We start from the raw sequence: 21,394 nt of genomic DNA on the forward strand, positions 1-21,394 counted from the left end.
GCTCCAAAACTATGCATTTGAGGTAAATGATAGGCTCTCACAATTTTTTGATTTCATCGAATAAATATGTATGCTACTTGGCAAATAAATGAATAAAATATGTAAAGAAATTATGTAATTCAACTTTTTATTATGGAATCCCACTTGTTTTACTGGATATGGGTGCAACAAAAATTCAACATTCTACGCATACAATTTAATGCATACATTCGATTTACTACACAACGGATTACAACTGCCTCTGCAACGTAATGCTGTAAGGCAAACGAATCGTTCCACTGGAAATTAATGTACTTCTAGTCTACCAAAACGCATACACAGTCGGTGTGTACGGCCTGAAAACTGACCGTTTACCAAGAACCAAACGAAAGCAAACAGGGCCAACGAAACCGGGCCTACCTGAATTAGTCCAATAGAAACTGTCGTATGCATTTTCTGTTTGGAGTAAATGGTTGGTTGCAAAACGTTTTTAAACAGAATTGGAGTAATGATTACACCCCAAAGTATCGAATGCGAAAGTTTGAATTATTGCTTTTTTTATTCTGACTGTACTGTGATTAGCTGGGTCGATTTTGAAAACTGGGGGCAGCATGAGGACATTAGATTATGTCTACAAACTATAGTGCTTGTATTGGTTGTGTCTTTCAGGTTGCTCTGATGGAAGCCAAGGCACTCTTAACCTCAGGGCTTTAACTCCAGTCTCCTTTCTCATCCAAAGGTACGTACAAATGCCAGACTACTGAATAAATCAAATAAAACATTTTGCAGTAATATTCAACAAATATAAAAGAAAGCCATATTCAAACAAATACAACACATTTACACCAGGTTACATGGTCTTGTCCTGGCTGTGTTTGAATGATAAATATTCAATCAAATATACAACATCAGCCCTCATTTGGGCTGATCATTCTCAGTATAGGCTGATCATTTTCTCCTCGGTTTGGGAATGACGTAGTTACCACTTGTTGCCACGGGAATGAGGAGCTTTCGGGATTCCATTGGGAGATATTTCTCAATCAATACATTTACTGGCATGCTGTCGGTCACAAACCCCTGTCTGGAGAGAAAAACAGAGTTAGAGAAAGACGAATGCACTCACACACACGAGAAGGAGATTATAGTACATACTGTACACTTAAACACCTGACGAACCACAGCTATAAACAAACCTCCGCATCAGCAGCTCTACGTCCTCTACCTCAATGGTCTTCCTCTTGGCGTGAGCAGCAAACGTCTCCAAGTCATCAGCTAGCCGGTCAAAGTAGTGCTCCATTCTGGTAAGTAAATGTTACACATGCATTCATCCATCCATACGTTATAATTAAGAAAGTCCTCTCTTCTGTCACTAATACATACATCAATGAATTTAACATCAACGATAAAAGAAAAGTTGCATTCTGATGTTTTCCTGTCTTTACACAGATCGGTACATCACTAAATCACTTGATGTGCAAGTTAATGAACATAAGCACTTTTCCCTAAGATGGGTGTAGATTCTTACATCTCCTTTAGGACAGGGTAGACATCTGTAGACACCTTGGTCTTGGCGAAGTGTTTGAACACGCTCATGACGTAGCTCTTAGAGAGACCAGGATCCTTCTTGGCTGATCCAGTCCGCTTTCCCCTCACCGCTTTGGGCTTCACCGCAGCTGCAGCACCAGCCGAAACACTGAGGCCCCAAAAGACAACAGATTAGGTCACAAACTAGCACACAATACTACTACTAAAATGATTGCATGTGTTTGTGTGTGACTTGCCTTGGTTGAAGGTCTTTGAGAACAGTGGGTGTGGCCAGGGGGTCAATAGGCAGAGCATTCCTCTTCTCTCTGACAAACGCAGGAGTCTTCATGGACAGCTCTGTAGGAAAGAAGGGGTTAGTCATCACAACATATACGCATGTGCACACACACCTGAATACAGATTTTGTGGATCCAACCTTCACTCTGGATACCATCCCCCTCTTCCACATCATCCCAGTCCTCCTCATGCTCAGCTGGGCTCTGGGCAGTGATGGGGTGCAGGGATGAGTTGCTGCTGTGAGGGGCGTTGTTCTCAGGTTCAAAGGTAATCTCTAAAGGGGGGATGGAGTTCTCCATCTCCTCATTGCCAAGGCTGGTGCCAGTTCTACTCAAACCTTCCAGCTCATCTTCCTGGGGCAACGGGGAGGGAGGGACGCTGCCAAGGGTTACTGTGCGGGTGTGGGCGCTCTCACTAGCTCCCACCTCCGGCCCGCTGTGCCACTCACCAGCCGTGTCCCCCTCTGACCTTCTGCCTGCCCACCCTACAAAACACACAAAGACATCAATAAAACATTAAATAATAGAATAGACCCACAAATATTATTTTTCAAACTTGAAAGACTGAACAGTCTTGTTGACAAGCAGTATTTGAGCCAAGCGAAATACTGTCCACATTGGACAATGCCACATCATGCTCTCATTACCAACCTGACTCACCAGTCTCTGTAGGATGGAGCGCTGCTCCCATGCTCTTGTAGCCCCTCCCTCCTTCCATCACTCCAGCAACCTTGGCGCCACCCTCTGAGCAATAAGCTCTCCGACTGATGTGCATCGCATTGTGTGTTAAACTCTGTGATATCAATCTTTTTTCCTGCCCTTCTTCCACTACCTGTCCCCCTTCATCTGCTACATCTTCTGTTGTCTGAGATTCAGCCACCTCGTCCTCTGCTGTCTGAGATTCAGCCACATCGTCCTCTGCTCTCTGAGACTCTGCTGTCTGAGATTCAGCCACCTCGTCCTCTGCTGTCTGAGATTCAGCCACCTCGTCCTCTGCTGTCTGAGATTCAGCCACCTCGTCCTCTGCTGTCTGAGATTCAGCCACCTCGTCCTCTGCTGTCTGAGATTCAGCCACCTCGTCCTCTGCTGTCTGAGATTCAGCCACCTCGTCCTCTGCTGTCTGAGATTCAGCCACCTCGTCCTCTGCTGTCTGAGATTCAGCCACCTCGTCCTCTGCTGTCTGAGATTCAGCCACCTCGTCCTCTGTTGTCTGAGATTCAGCCACCTCGTCCTCTGCCTTCTGAGATTCAGCCACCTCGTCCTCTGCCGTCTGAGATTCAGCCACCTCGTCCTCTGCCGTCTGAGATTCAGCCACCTCGTCCTCTGCCGTCTGAGATTCAGCCACCTCGTCCTCTTCTGTCTGAGATTCAGCCACCTCGTCCTCTTCTGTCTGAGATTCAGCCACCTCGTCCTCTTCTGTCTGAGATTCAGCCACCTCGTCCTCTTCTGTCTGAGATTTAGCCACCTCGTCCTCTTCTGTCTGAGATTTAGCCACCTCGTCCTCTTCTGTCTGAGATTTAGCCACCTCGTCCTCTTCTGTCTGGGAGTCAGCTACCTCGTCCTCTGCCGTCTGAGATTCAGCCACCTCGTCCTCTTCTGTCTGAGATTCAGCCACCTCGTCCTCTTCTGTCTGAGATTCAGCCACCTCGTCCTCTTCTGTCTGAGATTCAGCCACCTCGTCCTCTTCTGTCTGAGATTCAGCCACCTCGTCCTCTTCTGTCTGAGATTCAGCCACCTCGTCCTCTTCTGTCTGAGATTTAGCCACCTCGTCCTCTTCTGTCTGGGAGTCAGCTACCGCTTCTATAGTCTGTGATTTGGACACCTTCTGTCTCACTGAGTCCTCTCTCTGCCCAGCATCTCCAGCCAAATCCTCTCCATCTTTGTTGTCTAATTCCATCTTGTCCTCATTTTGTTCCCCTACCTCCTCCATCATTTTCTCATCCTCATCCTTCATTCCTCCCATTTCTCGCTGGATCTGTGTTCCCGTGATGGTGTCTTTGTCCTGGGTGGTGATAGTGAAGGTTGTTGCTGTGTCAACAGGCAGGGAGTAGAGCGCTGTGTTGCTGGTGATGATGTCATGGGTGATGTCAGGAGCGGTGAGGTCACTCTGTCCCAAGGTGAACCCCTCAGACCGAACGGTCTCACTGAGACCCTGTTGATCCTCCCTAACACTCAGCTCTGAAAAACAGGGATAGGGAGGTGGGCGTGGGAAGAGAAAAAGAGAGGTGGAAGAACTAGGTTTAAGTTCTACTCTTCACACAAAATGTAGTCTTACATAAGTCTCAATTTCCTATTGTTCCAGGTAATTTAAGTACATATCAAACAATATAATACACCGAACAAAAGACAAACAGAAATATAAGGGGGGAAGAAATTAGATAAGATGCAGAGGAAGGGGCTTACCAGGGTCTCCACCCATCGCCGGCAGTCGATTCTGTAGGGCCTCGTCAAACTCCTCAAGGCAAATTTTTTTACGGTATGTTACCTTCCTTTGAAATCCCCTTTTCTCAGTCCGAACATCCACAAAGGGTGTTTTCAGGGAGAAGGTGGTAGAGCTAGAAAATGTGTGAGAACACAGCCTCAGTTACATTTCTGACATTCACCACTGAAATTCAATGAGTAGAAGTTTTTCGAATTTGCAGCTCTTTACTTTGGAGAGGCAGAAGACAGGGATGAGAGGTCTTTTTCTGTTGCACTGCCACCTTCAGCCTCTCCATCTGCAAAAAAAGAATCTGAACATAAAATTCTATCAGAAAATGAATACGTCCATCATCAGACTCCTAACCAACATGCTATGAGACAGCTTCTACCCCAAGGTGAACCCCTCAGACCGAACGGTCTCACTGAGACCCTGTTGATCCTCCCTAACACTCAGCTCTGAAAAACAGGGATAGGGAGGTGGGCGTGGGAAGAGAAAAGAGAGGTGGAAGAACTAGGTTTAAGTTCTACTCTTCACACAAAATGTAGTCTTACATAAGTCTCAATTTCCTATTGTTCCAGGTAATTTAAGTACATATCAAACAATATAATACACCGAACAAAAGACAAACAGAAATATAAGGGGGGAAGAAATGAGATAAGATGCAGAGGAAGGGGCTTACCAGGGTCTCCACCCATCGCCGGCAGTCGATTCTGTAGGGCCTCGTCAAACTCCTCAAGGCAAATTTTTTTACGGTATGTTACCTTCCTTTGAAATCCCCTTTTCTCAGTCCGAACATCCACAAAGGGTGTTTTCAGGGAGAAGGTGGTAGAGCTAGAAAATGTGTGAGAACACAGCCTCAGTTACATTTCTGACATTCACCACTGAAATTCAATGAGTAGAAGTTTTTCCAATTTGCAGCTCTTTACTTTGGAGAGGCAGAAGACAGGGATGAGAGGTCTTTTTCTGTTGCACTGCCACCTTCAGCCTCTCCATCTGCAAAAAAAAGAATCTGAACATAAAATTCTATCAGAAAATGAATACGTCCATCATCAGACTCCTAACCAACATGCTATGAGACAGCTTCTACCCCCAGGCCATAATACTGCTAAATAGGCATAAGACTATTAAATAGTGAGTCCATGTAGCCATGAATTATATGCATTGATCCGTTCTTGCACTGACTACACTACTATTCAAAGGTTTGGGGTCACTCAGACATTTCCTTGTTTTTTTAAAGAAAAGCAATTTTTTGTTAATGTTGTAAATGACTATTGTAGCTGGAAAAGGCTGATTTTAGTGGAATATCTACATAAGCGTACAGAGGCCCATTATCAGCAACCATCACTCCTGTGTTCCAATGGCACATTGTGTTAGCTAATCCAAGTTTATCATTTTAAAATGGCTAATTGATCATCAGAAAACCCTTTTGCAATTATGTTAGCACAACTGAAAACTGTTTAAAGAAGCAATAAAACCGGCCTTTCATTTTTTAAATTGAACCTTTATTAAAAACTAGGCAAGTCAGTTAAGAACAAATTCTTATTTACAACGACGGCCTAGGAACGGCCTGGGTTAACTGCCTTGTTCAGGGGCAGAACGACATGTCTTATCAGCTCAGGGATTTGATCTAGCAACCTTTCGGTTACTGGCCCAACGCTCTAACCACTAGGCTACCCGCCACCCCATGAAATAGTACCCAGCATCCCGGAGTTGCCTCTTCACTATTGATGTTGCGACTAGGAGGTCGACCGATTATGATTTTTCAACGCCGATACCGATTATTGGAGGACCAAAAAAAGCAAATACAGATTAAAAGGACAATTTAAATGTTTTGTAATAATGACAATTACAACGATATTGAATTAACACTTATTTTAACTTAATATAATACATCAATAAAATCAATTTAGCCTCAAATAAATAATGAAACATGTTCAATTTGGTTTAAATAATGCAAAAACAAAGTGTTGGAGAAGAAAGTAAAAGTGCAATATGTGCCATGTAAGATGTAAGCTAACATTTAAGTTCCTTGCTCAGAACATGAGAACATATGAAAGCTGGTGGTTCCTTTTAACATGAGTCTTCAATATTCCCAGGTAAGAAGTTTTAGGTTATAGTTATTATAGGAATTATAGGACTATTTCTCTCTATTACATTTGTATTTCATTAACCTTTGACTATTGGATGTTCTTATAGGCACTTTAGTATTGCCAGTGTAACAGTATAGCTTCCGTCCCTCTCCTCGCTCCTACCTGGGCTCGAACCAGGAACACAACGACAACAGCCACCCTCGAAGCAGCGTTACCCATGCAGAGCAAGGGGAACAACAACTCCAAGTCTCAGAGCGAGTGACGTTTGAAACGCTATTAGCGCGCACCCCGCTAACCATTTCACATCAGTTACACTAGCCTCATCTCGGGAGTTGGTAGGCTTGAAGTCATAAACAGCTGCTGGCAAACGCACGAAAGTGCTGTTTGAATTAATGCTTACGAACCTGTTGGTGCCTACCATCGCTCAGTCAGACTGTCAAATCAAATCTATCAAATCATAGACTTAGTAGTTATAGTTATAACATGATAACACACAGAAATACGAGCCTTAGGTCATTAATATGGTCGGATCCGGAAACTATCATCTCAAAAACAAGATGTTTATTCTTTCAGTGAAATACGGAACCGTTCCGTATTTTATCTAACGGGTGGTATCCATCAGTCTAAATATTCCTGTTACATTGCACAACCTTCAATGTTATGTCATAATTACATAAAATTCTGGCAAATTAGGCGGCACAAACTGTTGCATATACACTGACTCTGCGTGCAATGAACGCAAGAGAAGTGACACAATTTCACCTGGTTAATATTGCCTGCTAACCTGGATTTCTTTTAGCTAAAAATGCAGGTTTAAAAATATATACTTCTGTGTATTGATTTTAAGAAAGGCATTGATGTTTATGGTTAGGTACACATTGGAGCAACGATACCCACCACGTTGATTATATGCAACGCAGGACACGCTAGATAAACAAGTAATATTATCAACCGTGTGTAGTTAACTAGTGATTATGATTGATAGATTTTTGAAGATTAGTTTATTGCTAGCTAGCAACTCACCTTGGCTTACTGCATTCGTGTAACAGGCAGTCTCCTCGTGGGGTGCAATGAGAGGCAGGTAGTTAGAGCATTGGACTAGTTAACTGTAAGGTTGCAGGTCAAAAAATCTGTCGTTCTGCCCCTGAACGAGGCAGTTAACCCACCGTTCCTAGGCCGTCATTGAAAATAAGAATGTGTTCTTAACTGACTTGCCTAGTTAAATAAAGATTAAATAAAGGTGTAAAAAATAAAATCGGCCAAATCGGTGTCCAAAAATACAGATTTCCGATTGTTATGAAAACTTGAAATCGGCCCTAATTTTTCGGCCATTCCGATTAATCGGTCGACCTTTAGTTGAGACTGGTGTTTTGCAGGTACTATTTAATGAAGCTGCCAGTTGAGGACTTGTGAGGAGTCTGTTTCTCAAACTAGACCCTCTAATGTACTTGTCCTCTTGCTCAGTTGTGCACCGGGGCCACCCACTCCACTTTCTATTCTGGTTAGGGCCAGTTTGCGCTGTTCTGTGAAGGGATAAATCCACAGCGTTGTACAAGACCTTCAGTTTCTTGGCAATTTCGCACATGGAATTTCTCAGAACAAGAATAGACTGATGAGTTTCAGAAGAAAGTTATTTGTTTCTGGCCATTTTAATCCTGTCATCGAACCCACAAATGCTGATGCTCCTGATACTCAACTAGTCTAAAGAAGGCCCGTTTTATTGCTTCTTTAAATCAGGACATCAGTTTTCAGCTGTGCTAACATAATTGCAAAAGGGTTTTGTAATGATCAATTAGTCTTTTAAAATGATCAACTTCGATTAGCTAACACGTGGCATTGGAACACAGGAGTGATGGTTGCTGATAATGGGCCTCTGTATGCCTATGTAGATATTCCATAAAGAAATCTGCCGTTTCCAGCTACAATAGTCATTTACAACATTAACTAGGTCTACACTGTATTTCTGATCAATTTGATGTTATTTTAATGGGCAAATTTTTTTGCTTTTCTTTCAAAAACAAGGAAATGTCTAAGTGACCCCAAACTTTTGAATGGTAGTGTATATGCACGTACAATACTAATATACAGCTCATAAGCAAGCATTTAATGGTAAAGTCTACACCTGTTGTATTTGCAGAATGTAATAAATACAATTTAATTTAAACATGAACCCATGAAAAGTGGAATTGTCAGTGGGTCAAAATGAGTGGAACAGAAAATTTATTCTCATATAGAGCAGTTAACCAGTATGTTTAATCACACCTAACACGTTCAGAACATGCTCCATTTACAGATGTCACACAAACTTAACCATGCGCACACACTGTACAGTGCCGACCCTGACCTTACCTTCATGTTCAAGCTGCCTGTTGAATGCTGTTATGTTGAGACTCCGACGTGGTCGCTTCCTGCTTAGTCCCTTCACCGTATTTGACAGGTTTACTGTGGTGGTCATGTCAGGGAAATCCAAGTCAGACAGTCCTGTACTAGGAGGCACAAACAAAAACAAGGTGTGAACGCACAAACATCACCACACCAATAATGCAGAGGGCTGTGTGTCCTGAGTGCACCTCTGAGGATATCGTCCTTGTCTGTCAGCATACCTTGGGCGGTTGCTGTGAAGACTGGAGTTTGTGGAGGGCAGCTCTGGCTCCTTCTTGACTGGCCGGTCCTGAACCAGAAGGGATGTCTCCGGCTCTGACCAATCAGAGAGGAGACAGAAGAGCAACAAAGATCACTGAACAACGGGCCCTAATGTGCCCATATAATAACACATCCATCTTACCGCTAGTCAATAATAAAGGCACTGACCCACACACTGTGACGACAACACTCACCTGTCTGCAGGATCCCCCTGAGTAGGTATCTAGGTGTGATGTCATCATCATAGAGAAGTGAGGCTGTGGCTGGTGCAGGCGTGTTTATCTTCCTGACTCCCTCTGATATAGTCCGCCTCTTACTGGGTGGCACTGGCAGGGTAAACCTGGAAGTGCTCTGTAAGAAAAAGACAAATGCAGATGAACTCAACACAAGCCTTGTTTAAAACAGTTTCTCTGCCCAACACAGACAAACGAACAGAAAGACAGATCTCCAAAGTAACACTGAGCAGACACTACAGGATTCTCTAAGACATGCTGTCTTGACAAGGATGTGATTCCATAACTAGAACGAGCTGTGGCTCAAAGCAGCCTCAAACGTTTTCAGTCAGACATTCATGCTTGCCCTACAGAGTTGAAATATCTAACCAATACATTTTTTATTGAATAACATTGTGTGTAAAGAGCTGTAACGATTTCACACTTTGGCAAGGACAAACACATACTAGTAGTATTCGTCGCTCCTGCTTGAGAGTACACATTCTGGGTGATGCGATACAATGTCATCATCTCACTAGCTCGTTCTCAGGAGAGCTCTCATTGGCTATTGCTGATCACCATTCTCAAATATTGTCATTGCATATGTCACACTACAAGAACATTGCAGATTTTGTGCAGATAAAATCAAACATGTTTGAAAATATTAGGACGTCAAAGACAGGATCGGAGCCCTCTGATTGCGTCTCTGACCCGCCTACATTAAACAAGCGTAGCTGATGGCCGCGCACCCAGAGTAGGCAAGAGGATTTTGTCTCCGATCTCAAAAACTTGTCTGAGACAGCTAAAATTGGGGCCAAAAATCACAGTGTAGACCCGGCTTAACCGGACCTTATGAAGCTTCTTTTTGATGCTCTGTTTGAGGGCCTCCTGTGGTGTAAGGGCCCCAACATCACTCCTCCTTAGTCTGATACTACATCTGGCTCTGGACCCCGGGGACTGGAACTGAGCCTGGGAGGCACTAGAGAGGACATAACACACATGGTTTATTCCATTAAAATTACACATTTTATCTCGAGATATCACAGTTGACAAGAGAGAGCCTTTCAAACTAACACTCGACAACCGCTTGCCAAAGCAAGTTTAGTTGATAGATAGTAGTAGGTACTGTGGGTGACACTTTTCGACAGTGTTGATTTACCTGTGGGTAATTGGGGACCTGGAGGACTCCGTATGAATTACACTTTGCAGGAGAACTCGAGCAGACACGTCCTCGTCTACAGAATCCATGGCATAACCTTCAGTCTGTCGAAACAGAAGAAGTCAACGTTTTATCAATATTCTGGAAATAATTGACATCTTTAATTAGCTAGCTAACTACTGGTTTAGTACTTGCTAGCTAACGTGCATTTTTTATTTTATTTTACCTTTATTTAACTAGGCAAGTCAGTTAAGAACAAATTCTTATTTTCAATGAAGGCCTAGGAACAGTGGGTTAACTGCCTGTTCAGGGGCAGAACGACAGATTTGTACCGAGTTAGCTCGGGGATTTGAACTTGCAACCTTTCGGTTACTAGTCCAACGCTCTAACCACTAGGCTACCCTGCAAATAAACACATAGCTTACTACTTCTGAAAGTAAGTGGGGCGACTAACGCGTTAAAGTTAACTTTAACTTATTGTTAAATAAAATAATTAAATAAATAAAACTTAGCTAAGTTAGCTATCCATGCTATGTTAGCTATCCATGCTAGGCTAAAGTTAGATATATCATACACTGACTTACACAATCAAGGAATTCTACCGAGTCGTGTTCACGATACGTTAGATTCGTGTCGCCTCTTTATGTGGAAAATCACCGTTTTGATGTGCTATTTTATGAAAGTATTCTAAGCTTGCTAGGATACAACCAAATAAATACAATAAAAAGCTTGCTAGCTAGTGTTTACCTTTCAGCGGGTAGCTCCCGCGTTTAAAATTCAAGTGAAAACTCGCGAGATGAGAGTTTATGGAATGCATTAGGGGACTTGTAGTTTATTTAAGTTCTTAGTTCTGATTCACGCTTGCTTGGGAAGCAGTAATAATGGATACAATAGTTAAACATCTATCAACATAATAAAAGTCTGCGACATTATATACAAATACGTCTAAAAACATATTAATTGTGCGCAACATTAAACAAAATGTCATATTTTTGGGGCTACCTGCTTACGACACAAAACAGGAAGTTGTAAGCATTGTGGGACGTGTAGTTCCGCTTCGAGGCCGATCGGCTTGATAACAACGCGAGGAAGAACGAAACAAAAATAAATTAGACAAAACTTCAATAGAATAACAAATTTATCAGATTTTCGTTGGAATAAACATGCCTGGATTCACCTGCTGTGTCCCTGGCTGCTACAACAACTCTCATCGGGACAGAGAGCTGCGGTTCTACACATTTCCAAAGGATACCACGCAAAGGGAGATTTGGCTCAAGAACATCTCCCGGGCCGGGGTGAGCGGCTGTTTTAGTACCTTCCAACCCACTACGGGACACCGCGTCTGTAGCGTACACTTTCCCGGTGGCAGAAAGACCTATACCGTTCGAGTACCGACGCTCTTCCCGCTGAGAGGAGTGAATGAACGCAAGAATCGAAGGGGCAGGAACAGGAAAGCGTCTGCGGCGGCTCCTGTTCCAGTCCCCAGTCCAGGCAGCATTGTCATCACCAACGTTGTTTCGACAGCCCCAGATGCCGTTGAGACCGCTCAGAGCGATGCAGTCACCGACATAGCTGCTACTGATGGCCCTATCGTGGTGCAGATCGGTCCGGACGGCGAATACCTCGGACCAGTAAATCCAGCCGCGCAGGGTGACGGGTCCTGTTTTACTGCAGTCGTCTCCAGCTCCACTGACCTGGCCAGGGGCGACGATCCCCCTGCAGACGCCGCGGTCACTGCCCAGCAGCAGACTGTGCAGTACTACAGCGTTGTCAGCAACCCGCTTGACCACGCGTACTCGCTGACCACCGGGACCACCTCGGCTGAACTGCTTCGGAAGCTGAACGAGCAGCGGGACATCATCGCACTCATGGAAGTGAAAATGAAGGAGATGAAGGCAACCATCCGCCAGCTGCGCGTTACCGAGGCCAAGCTACAGGAGGAGGTGCGCGAGCGGGACCGTTTGCTGTCGGCAGGAGCAGCGGTAAAGAAAATGTGACCATCATTCCCACCCAAATGATGGATAACTAAAGACCGTCGCGACCTAAGACTCTAACGTGAGATGAAGGGGTCCGTGGAGAACAGAGCAAACCCTCTTTTTACGAAAGCGATGAGAATTTATTTTCAATTGAGGGATAGCAACTTGTTGGTCTACTAATGCTATTTTTGGCTAGCTAGTTGATAGTAATAATCCCATAGTTGCCTATAAAACATTGCCCAGTTTAGTCCACCCATGTGTTTGCTAAGTGCAAGCAGCCTTTTAGGAGAGTGTCAAATCATTGACGAATGAGTTATTGTGGATCGCCTGGCTGCAACTCTATAGCCTACTTTCGACAGAACATTTAAAGGGAGATGGGGAAATTATTAGGCCATTGTTTTGTTGTTAAGCTGTTTGTATGTCAGTGTCTGCAGTTGAATTCTCCTTGCAGTATATTAAACACCAGCTTTTCAGCTCAGAGGCCATCCTCCTAAACAAGGTTGCTTTGTGACTCGTAACTGTGGGAAGATGTGTTGTGCATCATGAAAGTATGTGTGTTTATCAGGTGCCTATTTCCACCAGAGACCTGGCTTGATCCATGGCTCCATCTGGTTGTAAGACTTTAACACCACCTAGAGGTTCACTGTGACTGGTGTCTCAACCTTCTCCTCCCAAATGGTTTGATACAGTATCTGCAGTTGGCACTCACATATGGATATTATGTTAACCTCTGACTGTTGAACTTTGACCTGACAGCAATGACTGTTCTGAAACTTAAACCATATCCATTTGAAGTAAATTTCATTTTGAAATAATATATCCTGCGTTGTTTTTTTATCTGTTTAAATTGTTGCATGAGTGTTATTATGAGTGTTACTAATTTCTTGGATATAGCTCAGTAGGCTGGATAGTGACATTGGTGCAGTGACCTGGATCATATCATGCAGTTGATGTCTATAATTTATATTCCCCTTTTCAATTGAAACAGACATTCTCTTAGAGAAATCCACTAAAGTGAACACCATAGGGATCTAGAATCATGACTTAATCTTATCTTGATTATTGGCCTGACGTATGTATGTATGGTCAAGTTCTGCAAAAAATACCTAGTTAAGCTGCAGCTGGCCCAGAACAGAGCTGCAGCTGGCCCAGAACAGAGCTGCACGTCTTGCTCTTCATTATAATCAGAGGGCTAATATTAATACTATGAATGCCAGTTTCTCTTGGCTAAGAGTTGAAGAAAGACTTGACTGCTTCACTTCTTGTTTTTATAAGAAATGTGTTGAACATTTCTAATTGTTTACTTAGTCAACTTACACACAGCACTGACACACACACTTACCCCACCAGACATGCCGCTAGGGGTCTTGTCACAGTCCCCAGGTCCAGAACAAATTCCAGTAAATGTACAGCATTATACAGAGCCATGAGTGCACGGAACTCCCTTCCATCTTATATAGCGCAAGTGAACAGCAAACCTGTTTTCAAAAAACAAATAAAGCAACATCTGATTGGAAAGCAGTAATAATGGATACAATAGTTAAACATCTATCAACATAATAAAAGTCCGACATTATATACAAATACGTCTAAAAACATATTAATTGTGTGCAACACTAAACAAAATGTCATATTTTTGGGGCTACCTGCTTACGACACTGCCTGTCCCCCATGTGAACTACTTATTCTGTGTTTCTACTGACATGTATGTGTAACTGATAGATACACACACACTACATGGTAATGTTTTTAAATGTAAATGGTAAGGTCTTTTGCCTGTAATGTATTTTTCATTATGCATCGGACCCCAGTAAGACTAGCTGTAGCCATTGTCATCTGCTAATGGGGATCCTAATAAATCAAATTAAATGATTAGCTCACATTAAGGAATATCTGGTATGGGGAGTTCATTTTTTAAAATAAAGTTTGAATCCTCTCACCAGACCTGCAGCACTATAGAGAAACTGTAGATGGCATTACACTACAGCTTGGACATCAATGTCACTGGACTTTCCCCTCCCTATTCTGTCTGTCTAGTGTCCACCCCTATTGTCATCTTTTCTCTATCTCCTTTGGCGGATCATGGTCCACTATCTTACCTTCCTTTGTTATATGGGACCTTGTGCATTCTCACCCCTGCCCTGTGTCACTTAGCATCAGAAAACTATTGTATTATTTTCTATTGTATTATTTTGATGTAGATTATATGTATTAGTGACTTATCTTTAGCAAAGACTAATTCAAATCCGTTTATCATAGTTAAATAAAGGTTAAATAAAAACAATTTTAAAAAAGAGAGATGTGGTTAGCATTGCAACGTAGGAGGCGTGGCGACAGTTTTTCATGCGAATATTCTAAAATCCGCATAAAAACAATACGCGCATTTTCCCACCAGAGATGTTTCCATCAAATTGACTTATTGCTGATAAAAATGCTGTGCGTGATGACGTAGTACACATAAAAATACATTTTGTGGTTCAATTCCCATGTGCCGTATAAAAAACAGAAGTGGGTTTCCACTGAATTTTCAACTCTACTGATGGTTTTCTCACAAACTATGATGCGTTATATAGCGAGTGTGCCCACTTGAGACGTGCGCTCTAGCGGTGTTGACTAGAGCTCATGTATAGCCTACATAGTGAGATTATTATTTATTTGTCAAATGGCAGCCAAACATCGACCATCATGTCACCATAACAAGACCCTCGATATGTATTGGAAAGGAGCATCAAGCTCATCACCTTGCACTTTCACCACCCTGTGAAATTCATCATAATTTATTTAATCTGTAGCCTAATAAACTGTATGGTTTCCCAAATCGTAGTGGGAGGACCACACATGTCATAGCGTGACTCCTAAGTTTTTCCCATATGATGGTTATTGTATCAATATTCGCGCATAAAAGCGTTTCAATCGACATATCTCGCATAATTCATTTTACTGACACAAAAAGATCCCACTATACCTAGCGGATTGAGTTTCATCAACATTTGGAATGTTTCCCGAAAAATGTTCTGTTTCCATCAGGCTGGTCATGAAATGTTCATATCCGACATGTACTTTACCAGTATAAAAAGGTTTAATGGAAACCTCCTTAATTTGTATGGATTTAAAAGCACTGGACAGTCAAAAAACACTTTGAGGGATGTCAAATTATACAGTGTAGATTAAGGAAAGGAGACGAGGAGGCCAGGTAAGAGTATTGATATGCACCCTCAGTCTTCTGACCAGACCACTCAAGAGGCTCCACTGCTGGTTTGCAAAGGGTTTGTCTGAGGGTTGACGCCTCACATGAAAGCTAAGAGCTGTTTCCCAGGGTTGGTAACCTGTATGTGTGTATGTTTGCTAGAGACTGTGTATAATGGGTGTGTTTGAATATTCGGTGTTCATTGCATTGCTAGTTATTTTGGAGTTTAAAGACCAATGATGTGTGTAAACTGGAAGACTGACTATGCAGTGTTTGAATATGTGTATATTTGTTCAACTGACATGGGTACAGGAATTATGTGTGTGACAGAGCGAGAGAGAGAGATGAATGGAGAGAGGGAGGTTCCTGATCCTAATCTGGATTTATTCTCTAACCCAGGTCCCAGTAGAGTTATGTAATGGCTTAATCTAGGCCTGTCAATCAAATTTACACAACTCTCCCTTCATATTTTTTACAAAACAAACAATTCATGAAATCCTCTATCAAACAATCCCATGCCAAAGCTCTCAGTGGTCATCGTGTGACTTGTGTAAGTGACCACACTGCCATGCATCGTTCCAAGTGGATTTGCCTCTATTTGTAAGGATATTACATTCGCTTTTGTGGCACATTTCTTCCTTTGGTTATGTTTAGCCTTGTTTGCCCCTGTTGCCCCTGTGGATTTCGTTAGCCCCTGTGTACTCTGGTTCTATAACCTATACTGTCCTTGCTTTTCATTGTTAGATATTGTTCTTCTCTATTCTCTGAACAACCATAGAGATAAATCACATACACTTTATCTGACCATAGTGTCCCTGCTTCTTAATCTACATAAACCGACCCTCAAATCTATATAAAGATGCCATCCATTGAACTGTGGGAGATTAAACACAAGTGTGACGATTGCGGCTCTCAGCTTCCTGCCATGCTGAGACCCTTATTCTGAAATCAGATAGTCAGGGATATTGTGTACAGGACCAGTATGGGGTTGCCTGTCTTTAGAACAAAAAATACATTCCATGTGTCCTAATCTCAATCCCTGCTTCCAGTTGTCATTCTGATTGTCATTCTGACGGTAACACACACACACACACACACACACACACACACACACACACACACACACACACACACACACACACACACACACACACACACACACACACACCAGAGGGGCATAGCAGGTATCTCCAGAGGCAGACAGGCAGTCAGATTATTCAGTCAGAAGTTAATGGTTGTATTAAACCGCAGATTACTGTTGAGATATCGTTCCTCCCATGTGTGACTGTCTACAGATGTGAAACAGAACTTATCTATTAATGTACTCAGCGCCAGCCATCTGGGGGGCATGGAGGGTGGAGCAGGGGGCATACGGTAGGAAGAGGGTTGTTTAAACTGTCTGTAAAATATATTGCAAAGGCTCAACCAGGAAGGGCTGGCATTGGATGTGGGGCAGATGGAAACTCCACATATGATCTGTGTGTGGGTAACTAATGTTGCCTGAACCCGGTCCCCCCTCCCTGTCCTCTGGGGGCTGAGTTTCCCAGAGGATCCTGTGATTCCGAGCTTGTCTCTCCCAGGTGGGCCGGATTCTCTAATCCTCAGAAGCGGGCCATCTGCCCGCTTCTTCCCAAACATCGGATTATTTAACCCAGCACAGCCCACCTCACCGCCCTAGAAAACAAGACATAGCCCCACTCAGGCAGAAACTGTCAAAATATACAGGACAGATTTACTGAGTAATTCTCAATAAACCCAGAATAAATTATGTTCATTGAGAAATAGTAACTCCAAACATCTGGAATCTGCAGGTCTGTGTTAGGAGTATTTCCCCTATTTTGTAAGAAACTGTTTTGCAAACTATATGAAGCCCATATTTCTCAGGAGCTCTGCTCCCTCTTCTATCTCTCTACCAAATTGTGCTATGTGTTTTTTTTACCTTCTCTAAATGCCCTTAATACTGAGATTTGAAATGAGAATGCTCTAATCCAGTGTGCTATGATGTGACGTCCCTGGTCCGTTGCCCCCAAGCTTTCCACAGCTTGCCCTCCACCCCTCCCCTACACACACATCCCCTGGATGCAGCACGTCGGCCCTTTGCTCTGTTAATCCTGTGAACACTCACTACGATCTGCCTGTATGCTCTGCTCTACTCTTGAGCTCTGATGATTCAACAAATGAATGACAGGACACCTCACTCTGAGAAGACACCAAAATTCTGTCCGGGATTACAACACTGCTGTGAACGTCATCAGATCAGAGCCCATTAATTGTGTGCTGGGGCTCCACTGGACTCAGTTGGGCCAGTTGAGTATGAGGTCCCATGCCTGCACCGTGACTTTCCTCCTGCCTGTTGCTCTTTACCTCTGTAAGGACGCCTTTCCCTTATCTATTTATGTATTGTATATCTATGTGTCTCTGTCTGTGTGTGTTGTAGTGATGTTACTTTAGTGTGGTGAGTGCAGTGTGACACTTCATAGGCAGCCTTTATCTCACTCTGCTCTTACTAGTTTCCTCTATTTTTTCTGTTCAATTGTTTTTGTTTATTAGAATATTTTAAACTGAAGCGATGGAATAAGTAGCAGGGCAGGAGTGATGGTTTGGTATGAAGTGATGGTAAGTTGGTCAGGAGAGGAGTGCAATGGTATGGGTGAAAAAGTGTTTCTTTCTGAATCCATTCGGAAATGAAGGAGAGAGGTTTTACGAAGTACTTATCCTAATGAAATACATGCTGTTCTAGCTTGTTCCGAACAGCGCAGTGTGTGTGTGTTTATTTGTGTGTGTGCCTCCCACTGTCGTCTCTCAGGGAGTTGTGGGACAGCTGTAGAATACTATCCCACTGAGTGCTGAGGATGGGGGCGGTACCTCCTGTAGTTTACGGAGTTACTAAAGGCCATAAGAATGTTATGTTGAGAGAGAGACATCATGCATGTTGTGCTAGGACACCAGAGCAAGAGATTCATTTGTAGAGTGTGTTGCATTCACCCCAACCTTCCCCCTGTGGTGATGCTCATCTTCATGTTCCTTCTCCACCCTCTCTCAGAGCTAATGTGTGTGTGTTTGTGTGTGATTATGTGGTTGTTTGTTTGTATGTTTGCTAATGTGTGTGTACATGTGGTTTACACACACACACATACACACACAAAGACACAGACACACACACGTGATGTAACTGTAACATACAGTGTAACTGTAATATATAATGCAGGCTGATGAATGACCTTACTCCGATGCTAAAACCCCAGACATAAATAAACAAATGAAAAGTAATCTATTAACAGCAGTGGACAACAGAGCTTATCTATCTACTGTAATTCACATTGATACTCTTCACTCCCTCCCCTCCCTCAGGTCTGGTCCCTGTGTGTTGGGCTGCTGCGCTCCCTAGCTCCTGTGGCGTCATCTACAAGAGCTTTGCTCAGTGTCTCCTCACTCTGGGGGACAGTCTGGGTGACACACAGAAAGAGCAGAGCACACAGGACATTGACACAATCTGCAGGTGAGTCTCTCTCTCCCACTCCAAATTGACACCTACTCTGAATCACTCCAGCTCTCTTTCTATCCTCGCATATTCTCCCATCTCCTCTCGAAAATAACTGTTGTAAATGTTCATCTGACTAAATCACATTTTCAGTCACTCATACAGAATCAGACTGTAGCCCAACATGTGCTCCAATACCTGTAAACACGCATACGTCTCACTCCCTTACATGTCCCTCATTCACAACCTTCAGAATTCCTTAGAGTTTAGAGTTCCTTGCCCCCTTACAGATCATGGGATGCGTTCCATGTGTGTGCGAATGCGGCACTTGCCAGTTGTCCTGGAGACGCAGCGGCTGTGTGGGAGTCTCTGAGGCAAGAGTCCAGGAAGACCCAGTTTTCTGGAAACCTCTATGACATGTGTGCCAGCCGCACCACACTGGCACCCAATACAGTGCCCGTGCCACCCTCCCTGAGCCCACCAACATCAGACCAGACCAATCAAGAAACTCTAAAAGGGTACACGCATCACCTTGGACCCGCCTACACCACGCTTCTGCTCTCAGCATGCATCTCTCTACTGCTCCTTCTCAGGATGTAGCCCTGGCCTCCCTCAGACTGCTATAGGTTCTCTGTGAGCCTTGTGTTTAAATGGACTGAGCATCTAATTAACCAACACACACTTGTAAAAAACCCTCACTCCAACACACACACAAGCACACTCCAAAATGCATACCTCCTCCAACACGCATCCACACACACACAGAAACGCAAGAAAACACTCCCAAGTGTTATGGACATCATTATTATGCATATTATGTAAAATAGAGTTTCTATGTCAACCTCTCTGTGCAATTGTCTGTATACCACCTATCATTTATAAGAGGGAAGTACTGACATTACTGATACAGAGTTGCTCTATAATCTACATGTTGGGTGAACTCTGTTTTTATATGTGATGTGTAGTGGGGCAATATTTGATACACGTATGTATGCATATATTATATATACCTCACATGCAACTTGTAAATAAGACTAAGCAATAAGCCCATTAACTGAATTATCTGACTTCAGAAGATAAATAACAATATGCAAAAGACTATAGTTAAACCATGTGCAATCAAGTGACTAATATCAAGGAACTGTCACGAGAAGTGAATATCAAAGCAAGTATTACTTAATAACTTTATGCAATGAATGGATTCACATACAAGACATAAAGCTTAAGTTACAAAGCATTAGCAAGCATTCTAGGCATGGTCAGAGAGAGAGACAAAGAAACCATAGCTTGAGCCATGGCACATAGCTCATGGGAGAGGGAGAAAATAAGAAAGAAAGACGAAGTATCTCACCACAGCAGTTCAGGAACAAAAAATAGAAAGAATGAATTTAAGACCTTTTATAACATTTTAGTTGTTCGGATTCAGAATCTGAGTTGTTGATCAGTAGCATTACTGTAAAATGAACTTCCAATCAGATATCAGACCTGTAAAGACAACAGAACCTCTGCTACCCAGAGGTGTGACAATGGGGGTTGGTGAGATGGGGGTTGGTCAGATAATTCTGAATTCCTTAGACAACACAGAGGAATCCTTGCATACAGTTGATAAGTCACTTTGGGGGCGGGCCAGCCACTTTCGTGTTTTTATATGAGCTATAAGAGTTCACCTGTACAAAATGTATTTTACTCAGCCACCAGCTGACTAAATCCCTATATTCCCCAATCATTGATTCTTGCATTGCCTGTGTGGGCACTGGGCACGGAATAGCCACCACACACATTGTGCCTGTGGACTTATTATGTAATGATTCATCATAATGTAAAAATGATATCAGAAGCTGCACTTCACTTACATGTTTGTTTTCATAGTTTCATGTGAGGTTGCTCAGAGCAGTTGCTTTAAGGGGTGCATGCTTTGTTTTATTCAATTGTAAGATGTGAAATCAGACACACATCTGATTGATCCAAACAGTTAGATTGAATAATAATTCATGCATTCATTTGTAATAAAATATATTAACAAGAATATGTATGGTGTAGCATGTAACGTGCAATGTGTGTGTGTGTGTGTGTTTGCTCTTAAATCCTTTCATAACAGAAGGTCATGAGCAGATCAATTTAATCTGTCTTTGTTCCTGCCCAGCATCCCTCGATGCACCCTGACAGCCCATGTGTCAGAGTAGGGGAGGGAGGAGGGGTATAGGGAGGAGGAAACATGAAGAGATGGTGAATTATGATGTGAACATGGTCATGAACAGAAACAAAGATTTAGAGAACAGTAGACAATGCCATTTGTGCATGCGTGTGGCTATGACGAGAGAGATGAAGAGACAGGTGGATATATTTTTTGTTAATCCTCTTTTTGGTACCTTTATTTAAAAGACCCAATCTACTAAAATCTATTCTCTAGTCTCCCTGTGACCAG

The 21,394-nt window shown here is 42.9% G+C and overlaps 3 protein-coding genes across 21 annotated transcripts; 2 read left to right on the top strand and 1 right to left on the bottom strand.

Annotated features, from left to right (window-relative positions):
* Window positions 1-110: 110 nt before the first annotated feature.
* LOC110506572 (uncharacterized) lies at window positions 111-12,281 on the bottom strand. 19 transcript variants are annotated; one of them, XM_090222393.1, is made up of 17 exons: window positions 10,910-11,114; window positions 10,326-10,429; window positions 10,016-10,145; window positions 9,149-9,305; window positions 8,915-9,008; window positions 8,661-8,797; window positions 5,148-5,214; window positions 4,901-5,052; window positions 4,450-4,531; window positions 4,203-4,354; window positions 3,145-3,977; window positions 2,460-2,964; window positions 1,940-2,284; window positions 1,761-1,860; window positions 1,505-1,672; window positions 1,173-1,277; window positions 111-1,060 (listed from the first exon to the last, which is right to left on the bottom strand). In XM_090222393.1, exons 2-17 carry the CDS (start codon window positions 10,412-10,414, stop codon window positions 928-930), a joined length of 3,249 nt encoding a protein of 1,082 aa, XP_090078519.1. In that variant the 5' UTR covers window positions 10,415-10,429; window positions 10,910-11,114; the 3' UTR covers window positions 111-927. The 19 variants fall into 19 exon arrangements, with proteins under 19 accessions (XP_090078519.1, XP_090078518.1, XP_090078516.1 ...); XM_090222392.1 differs by having other exon boundaries at window positions 2,451-2,964; XM_090222390.1 differs by having other exon boundaries at window positions 2,460-2,994.
* thap11 (THAP domain containing 11) lies at window positions 11,489-13,118 on the top strand. The gene has a single exon (XM_021586296.3). It carries the CDS (start codon window positions 11,489-11,491, stop codon window positions 12,320-12,322), a length of 834 nt encoding a protein of 277 aa, XP_021441971.2. The 3' UTR covers window positions 12,323-13,118.
* A 4,469-nt stretch (window positions 13,119-17,587) lies between these two features.
* LOC110506575 (neuritin-like protein) lies at window positions 17,588-20,995 on the top strand. The gene is made up of 3 exons (XM_090222401.1): window positions 17,588-17,856; window positions 18,840-18,987; window positions 19,260-20,995. Exons 1-3 carry the CDS (start codon window positions 17,670-17,672, stop codon window positions 19,567-19,569), a joined length of 645 nt encoding a protein of 214 aa, XP_090078527.1. The 5' UTR covers window positions 17,588-17,669; the 3' UTR covers window positions 19,570-20,995.
* Window positions 20,996-21,394: the final 399 nt, after the last annotated feature.

Source organism: Oncorhynchus mykiss, chromosome 26 (assembly GCF_057628025.1).
Source record: "Oncorhynchus mykiss isolate SJ-2025 chromosome 26, ASM5762802v1, whole genome shotgun sequence".
In the NCBI taxonomy this organism is placed as follows: Eukaryota; Metazoa; Chordata; class Actinopteri; order Salmoniformes; family Salmonidae; genus Oncorhynchus; species Oncorhynchus mykiss.